At 34.5% G+C, this 8,205-nt stretch overlaps 1 protein-coding gene across 2 annotated transcripts; it reads right to left on the bottom strand.

The window, feature by feature from the left end:
- Positions 1 to 1,292: 1,292 nt before the first annotated feature.
- Positions 1,293 to 7,865, bottom strand: LOC104900773 (protein GID8 homolog). 2 transcript variants are annotated; one of them, XM_010688279.4, is made up of 7 exons: positions 7,648 to 7,865; positions 7,267 to 7,293; positions 4,622 to 4,781; positions 4,413 to 4,519; positions 2,332 to 2,463; positions 1,843 to 1,999; positions 1,293 to 1,698 (listed from the first exon to the last, which is right to left on the bottom strand). In XM_010688279.4, the coding sequence occupies exons 2-7, from the start codon at positions 7,267 to 7,269 to the stop codon at positions 1,577 to 1,579; spliced, it is 681 nt and encodes a 226-aa protein (XP_010686581.1). In that variant the 5' UTR covers positions 7,270 to 7,293; positions 7,648 to 7,865; the 3' UTR covers positions 1,293 to 1,576. The 2 variants fall into 2 exon arrangements, with proteins under 2 accessions (XP_010686581.1, XP_010686580.1); XM_010688278.4 differs by having other exon boundaries at positions 7,267 to 7,308; positions 7,648 to 7,864.
- Positions 7,866 to 8,205: the final 340 nt, after the last annotated feature.

Here is an 8,205-nt window from a genome sequence, read left to right as displayed (position 1 = left end):
TTTGTAGAGAAGTGGCAAGTAATTAAGTAGTAAATTTGTAGTAGTATTTTGTTTTGTTTTGTTTTGTTGGGATAAAAAGGTTCCATTTTTAATTTTGTTTACCCATTTTGGGTTTATGTGTTGATGAAGTGACCTACTGCTAGACTACAACATACATAGCTGATAGCAGTATGTAAACACAGGAAATCAGTTGCACGTGGGACCCTCTGTATATTCTCTCTCCTGAGTATATTTATCAGTATTCAGTACTGACTACTATAGTTGTTTTTGTAGTGTTTTTCTTCTCAACTTTGTTTTTGTAGGAAATCAGCATTTAATGGGTTTTTGCCTTTAGCGCATAAAACTCGCCTAATTTTTAGAGTAGTTGGCCAAGTACTGTACAGCCTATATCTCTTCCATCAACAAATCTACCAAATTTCAGTTCGAATCCATGATTTTTGTTCCCTTCATATTTGTAAATGAAGAAAAAACAATTCCACCTTCATATTTGTAGAACTTTAGATGGATTATTATAATGGGACGTATAGCTAGGGTTGGTATAATATAACACTACATGATTATATGATCGAAATAACAAAGCAAGACTACAAACCATTGAGAGAAATGTGAACCTAACATGAAACATGAAACATGAAACCAAGCTAGAACTCTATTCGTTTTGATCGATTTTTCATATTGACACTCATAGGGTACACACCAAGTAGTACTTGGTCTAGTGAGGTCAGAAAATGAAATCCCTTAAAAAAAAGTCAGAATATGGAACTCCCTAAAAAAAAGGTCATAAAATGAAATTCCCTATAAAAAGAGTAGAAAATGAGAACATGTGCCACGAATTCTATTCCACTCGAACCACATATTTTATTTTAATACTACTACATGGGAAAAAATCTAAACAACTTATTGAAACCAAATGTTGATTTTATAGTTCAAATCCAAAAACTTAAATAAAAAGTCAATTCTCTATTGATGAAAGAAAAAAACTCAAACACGAGAAGCTACATAATCCCAATTTACCAATATTAATTTTCACATTTGGTAGAGTTTTAACTTGATCAAACTCCTAAAAACTAAAAATATTGGTGTCAAATACGCCCATAAGGCCATAACAATATAACATAGGCTATCATCCAATGAAATATTTTCGATGTGTCATCAAAAGTAGTTCTATCAAGACATTTCATAACCTATATTGGCTACACAATTCCCAGCTCGGTTTGCTTCTCAAAGATGTGATGAACTCTGAACGTTTTCAAATCGTTAACATATATATCAATGGGTAATTTAGTGGTTACTGAAAGAACCATCAACCAACTCTTTAATTTCAACATAAATCTTTGGAAGGTCAGTAGATCCCCATTGAACAGTGAATAGCAACAAGAACTTAAAGGCACTGAGACATTCAATTATCATCTGTGCAAGGAATCAAAGCTATTAAGAGAGATGGAAAAATGGTCCTAACTATTAACAACAAATTTATCCAGGATGAACAACTAACTACAGAAGATTTTTACATTTCAAGCTTAAATCCCTAAAGATAGAAGCTAAAAGAGGCTAGAACATCAATTTGCACAACTTCTCAAACAGCAGGGTCTTCTAGCTTGGCAGATGATAGATCATTTATTCGAGGATAAGCAGCTTTTTCATCAAGTTGATTCTGAGCCCATATCAGCATTTTTAATAAGCTTGGTAGTTTCGGATCTGGTAGTGAATATAATCAAAAATAATAGGTAAATAAACGGAAACAATGAGTCAAAAGAAATCGATAAAAATGAACCGTATTACATGGGCTATTGAATTTCGAATGTGCGAATTGAAGAGATAGATTAACAAAGTTGGCCTTACCTTTTTCACGACTCTGACTTGTGAGGATGGCTGCATTTACTTCACTTGCTGTCTTCAAACGCTGTGATATGTCCAGAAGCTCTCCGACTGGGCAGTTCGAGACGTCTTCAAATGCAAGGAGCGCAACAGTTCTCTCCAACTCTTCTAGGAAGCTTTGCTGTGATCATTTACTAATTTAATCAGCAAACCATAAATGATGACAATACTGACTATTAAGAGAAATATGTAATTCTGATTATTTGCAATGGAAGATTTTTTTTCCAAAACATAATGACTCAAAAACAATTTTGCCGAGTGGATGATGAAATGATGTGACAGGGTGAGGAGGAAAAACTGACTCCTCTACCCTCTTTCCCTTCACTCCTGAACTTTAAGTTTCAGCATTCTCAGCAGCATTGACCTGATAAGGCTAAAAATAGGAACTTGGCAAATCAGCCTGTTTAAAAGATGAGAAGATGACAAAACAGCTTCAAGGGATCCAAATTTTACATTTTCTTCCCCCCTCGGAGCAAGTTCTTCTTGAGCGAATTCTAGAGCCTCTTGTATCTTTCCATTCCTGATCAGTTCTATCAACCTTTGCTGTTGAAGATGGAAAAACAGCTGTGGGTTTGTATCAAGTATCTGCACAAATTGTCAAACAGAGGTAAGTTCAATGTACAATTCAAGGAAATAAGTAATCAAGCTTGTGATTCCCAACTGTCATCAACTAACACCAGGTTTTTAGTAAGTTCTTCAGTAACCATCACCGTATAGTAAGGCTTCTTATTCCCACCAGGGTCCCAATGCAAAAAAAAACATAGCCAACATCTATTGAAACAGAGGTACTCTTGTGAAGACAACTTTTACTTTATATGCATGGTGTAAAACTTGGCACATGGCTCCATGAAGTCGTACTAACCACCATCATAAGGGTTGGGCATCTGAATCATGCTAGCTAAAATTGAAACCAAACATAAAAAGCACCTGAAGCATCGATTCCTAGTCTCTAGTTTCATAGTTTCATTTGAAAAGCCAAGGTTCCAAAACGAGTGAAATCTTTAAATTGTGAAACAGTCTTAAAGAATCAGAACTGAAATGAGAAGCTACAAGTTAATGGATGAAGCGCTTCTAAGCTGCTTACAAGCACTTAAAGGTAGATTACAAATCGCGCAAAGCACTCAGCCACTTACGAATGAAGGCTGGTGGCAAAAACATCATCGAGTTTTGAAGCAATCAAGAATAACAAGTCATAATCAAGTATGATAGCTTTCTTTCACCAATCTCAAGATTTACATGTAGCTCACTGCTACATATCAATTATGAAGTAAGCCATTTCATGGTCTTAAGTCCATAACAGCGAAAATTGACCATGGTCTAAATATCTGACACAAGTATGCAAGCTTAAACGAAGAGTCTAGAGGTGTATAAAAAGGCTTGTGATGATTTATGGGCTAGTGTAAGGTGAGGTGGCTACCTACACACGAAGAATCACATAATGGGCTCAGGATGAAAGGAGAATTACATAATGGGTACAGGATGAAAGAAGAATTCATGACTGGTCATAGTAGCCCTAAGAGTATGCACGAGAGGGAAAAATAAGAAAACAAAAGCAATTTGATTGACGTAGCTTATAAGGCCATATGAAGTACATAAAATAAGAAACAGAATATAAACCGAGGACTTGATATCACAAGTACCTCAAATTCACCAATAATGCTACATGAAATCAAAGAGCTCTTTCTATTGAGGAGCCTAAGCCACATTGGCCGACATACACTAGATCAAAGCATGCAAGCTATATTTCCTTAATCTCAGAGGAGCACAAGAGATGGGAAACATATTAGAGGCTTATGGTAATTAAAGAGACCCACCTTGATCATGGAGTGGAAAGAGAATTCTAGATGCTATAATGTGGTCTTTTACAAACTAGTTAGTTGTATTTGCAACAACAATATGCTTATAAAATATAGACAAACTGACAACACAGTTAAGAGCAAGATGGTATACCAATTACAGGCAGAGCACCACTACATGTGTGGTAATAGGTTAATGAGTGAAACATCAACTGAATTGAGAAAGTAAAGAGAGGGCAAGGTATGAGACTAGTTGGTGCAGAGGCATGTTAGCAACAGTCCGTACCTGGACAAGACACTCATTTTTCTCATTCAGGCTGGCCAACTCCTACTTAGATTGATGCACTCTGTCTGGGCAAGAGGTCTTTCTGTAACTTTATGCGCCCACACCTCTGCTTTTTTATGTAATATATTTAAAGACTTGCTTGGACATTTCAGTAATTAAGCTTTGTCAAACCACTAAGCACCAATTTTGATCTTTGAACACTTTCAGGGTCAAAAGGCCTCTTCAGGCAGACCCTCCCAAAGTCAAGACATTGTGGGTGTCAAATAGATGAACAGACTTTGACAGCAAAATAACGAATAAATATGTAGGAAGCATCATTGTTAACTACTAAGTTGATGGGCATATGTAGGTTGACAAGCAAGGTTTTAAATAAAAGAAACCATTCTATTAGTGAGCAAGAGGCAATAGTACTCTAGACAAGTAAATCATAACCGTAGCATAGATGCACTGACCTCTGGATTTAAATCATTAACTTTCTCAATCGCGTCTTCTACGTTCCCACACTGCACGGCCTTCTTAACTGCCATCCTATCTGTTATTGTTGCGAGATCTATATCTGCTAATCATCCATAAGGAGATGCAACTGCAGAATGTCATAGCACCCTATAAAACTGAACTGCTACAGGATCATAATGAAAATTTACAAGACATGAAAGGATACGCTCAGTTCCAGACTCTGTTCGGAACTTCTCTGCAGCATCGACATAACCCTCGGTGACTAGAAAATTCATCACTAACTTGTTCATGTCCTCCTTTCTAATCTTTACATCATTAAGTTTTTTCTCCCACTCTTCCTTTGTAATCACCTTCTTTGATGTAGCCTGTGCATGATAAAATATTTACACATGCCATATGGCAAATGATGAATAAAACTAACAAACTTTTATGAGCAAAACCATCAGCAAACAAGCATTTGGTTCATAACCCACTAACCCCCCCAAAAAAAAACTGACACATCTTTGACATTTTTTCATTACAAAGAGCAGAAAATGAAGGGAAGAGGGAGAAACTCGTGTTAAATATATGACTACGCAGATAAAAAGCAAATTACTTAGTCAAGAATAAAGTGATAAGATGATAAGGCTTAACAGAAAATCTCTACTTTGCATACATGAAAGTTTTGATTGAAGTGAAATGAATATAATGACAAAATTTCTGATGAAGCGAGTTGACCAAAGGACAAAAGATGTATCCATCCGCTTATAAGTTGCACATGCAAACTGTCAATATCAGGGAAGAGGGTGACACTCAGAATTTCAAGTCCCGAGTTGGTTAATTCTTAGATTTATATGTTGAGGACAGAACAGAAAACAAAGGGTAAACTATAGAGATTGCAGACTAATTTGAGCATGAATAAGGGGAAGAAAGAAAAGAAAGCAACATGAATAAGGGGAAGAAAGAGAAGAAAGCAACATCAATAAAATTTCATCGATCATATAAACTTATGTAGGGTTTAAGCTACATAAAAGTGAAAAGCAAAGACAATATATTAGCCAGGTAGGTTCTAACATAATGGCAGCCATGGAGCATTGACTGGAAAAGGTACACACGAAATTAATCAGTCATATACATTATTGAAAGCAGAAAATCTTAAGGGAAGTCCAGTACCACTAAACACTATTAGAGGCATAAAAAATTGCAGCAATGTGTTGCCTATGGCAGTGACATTGATCCCAAAGACCCAACTAAAAATAAAAGGATAAATCCCTAAACGCGCAAGTTTAGACGGTTTCGAAGCGTGCAAGCAACGAGAAGAAGAGGTAAATATTCGCGCAAAAACACTTGGAAAATAAGGAAACACAAAGCTCAACTCAATATACAATATCAAAAAACACTAATCTAATATTGAAAATGATACAATGGTCCCTTTATATAGGATTATTAACTAACAAAAGACCTGATAAATTTAAACTATAAAACAGTAATAAGTTTCCTGACTAAAATACTATTCCTAACAAAATGATAAAATCTATCTAAGAAATAGATCTGACAACTAATATATCTTCCTAAAAACTAACAACTCATAAAATCCCAAGCCCAAGGAGATCTGAACTCTCTGCAATCACGGAGAAGAGCTGTATGTAAATTATGAACTTGATCACATTTTGCTGCTCAAATGCATTGGTGTTTTTATTGCTTCATGATTTGCTAAAGGACAAGTTATAACTTTGACCCCATCATTACCTAAAATTCAACCAAAAATCACATGAAACATAAATAATTGCATGCGTTAACTCCATTTCAACGCAACTATTAGCTATTAACTTTGCATATAACACGTAAAGTATGTCCAAACTCCAATACTAGTTCATTGTAAAATTATCCAAAACCAAAAAAAACTGTGAAGATTGACCAAATTAATCTCTCAGTAGTCTACTTGCTCCTGCATCAACCAGCCTATGTGAACGGTCTAATCTTTATAAGACGAGGTTTCATTGGAAAAAAAAACCCTCCCCCAACCCACACCATCCTTTTTGAAGTTCAACTTGGCCATTATGATGCCCAAATTAGTAAGTGACCCCAGATTAATGGCACAGAATTCGTGAAAGCAGGCTTTGAACTCTCCTTAACTCCTCAAACCCTGCTACCCATCTACTTATCAGTCAACTAGGAAGCAGCAAACTGATACAATTTTGGAAATGAATATGAAAGAAAATCATGCTGTTCAATATATATCTTACTAAACATCAAATGCAAAACACTTGAGTTCTCTAGTACATAGGACGCAAATAACCCATGGTCAACTGTCACAGAAATGCATGCCCTAGCGGGATAGACCTTGTAACCTGCTATCCTCTTGCCTTGGCAGGCACCGATTACCTCAAATGGATCTAATAAGTTAGTCACTTTTAGTTACTTAAAAAAAAGTTCCAATTAATATAAATCAAGAACCTCATACAACAAAACACAATAGTGAATCAATAAAAAATAGTTTCTACAGAAAAAATCACTTTTAATAAGTTTCAATCAGTGCATATCAGCCTTGATCAGTAAAAATAATTTCAATTCAATAATATCAAGTGAAGAGAACAGGCCTTACACAAAATTAGAACGAAACCCAATGTTAAGATACTAATATGTCAAAGCTTCTCAAGAACACATGTAAATAATCAAAATCGCCACTAAACAAAGAAAGTTGTCTATGAATCGGAGCATCATCTTAAGCAAGGCCAGTTATTACATTGTTCAGAAATACTAATTATACCAACTTAACAATGATCATATCAAAACCAATCATAGAAAGACGAAAAGAACCCGTAAATAAAATTGATCAAACCAAGTACGTAGTGGAGATGAGTAAATTACCATCTAAGCTTCCTCAATATCTGCAAGCTGACGAATAACAACCTAAAACAGTGACATCAGTTACAATACCTTCAAATCCATCTGAAATCAAAGAACTAGTCCTACAAATTCCCTATACATTTCCAGAAAACATGAAATGTGATAAAATTATTGATATAAACTCTCATATTTGTTTCTTTAAACTATATCTTCCGAATTATTGGTTTCTAATACAGCACTATTAAACTAACAATTGTCCATCAATTATCAATCTACTCATAATTTAACAAGCAATTCTAGATTCTTCAACAAATAATAATAATACATACGCATTTTCTTTCGTAATTGTGGAAAATTCAAGATTTCAATCTGAAAAGTTTATACTAAAAATTGTGAACAAACCTTGAATGTTTTCGAAGATCCGATTTTCCGATGTTGTCCAAGAAAGATGGAATTGCAGCAATGGATGAATCTAGAGAGATTGATAGTGTTGTAAAATTGTAATTCAGGGTTTCAGTTTTAGACTTCAACTTCTCTTCTTTTCTTTTTCTTAATATCCTTCGCCCTTTTTTGGTTAATTTTTTTTTCTCTTGGCAAGTTCTTTCTTGATATTTTCTTAGGGAAAATTCGGTTATAACTTGTTACATTGTACATTTGTACACAAATTATTGGATGTAAGTGTCCGGGTAAATTATGCGAAATAAATGATAAAATGACATTAATTTATGTCATTATTTTTATAATTTATGTCATTTTTGTTAGTTTATATTTTTATAAAGTAAGTTTATGTCATATATGTTATTGTGTACATTTAAGATTTTTGTTATATAATAAATTATGGTGTAACAGTTACAATATACTCTTACTATATTATTAGCAGTTTTAATTTTTTTAAACAAAAAGAAAACAAGTAATCTCATGTTTTAGGGATGGATTTTTCGAGATGATGCTTTGGAAAAA

The sequence above is a fragment of the Beta vulgaris genome, chromosome 8, assembly GCF_026745355.1.
Source record: "Beta vulgaris subsp. vulgaris cultivar EL10 chromosome 8, EL10.2, whole genome shotgun sequence".
NCBI lineage: Eukaryota > Viridiplantae > Streptophyta > Magnoliopsida > Caryophyllales > Amaranthaceae > Beta > Beta vulgaris.
Note: the sequence above shows the minus strand (reverse complement) of the source record. Positions and strands in the feature narration are given on the sequence as shown.

Excerpts from the sequence above, each read along its gene's own strand:
- LOC104900773 (XM_010688279.4), bottom strand. Across the intron at positions 4,520-4,621 it reads AACAGAGTCTGGAACTGAGC|CAGATATAGATCTCGCAACA; the intron begins GTATCCTTTCAT and ends ATGGATGATTAG. Across the intron at positions 2,000-2,331 it reads CTCCGAGGGGGGAAGAAAAT|CAAAGCTTCCTAGAAGAGTT; the intron begins GTAAAATTTGGA and ends AAATGATCACAG.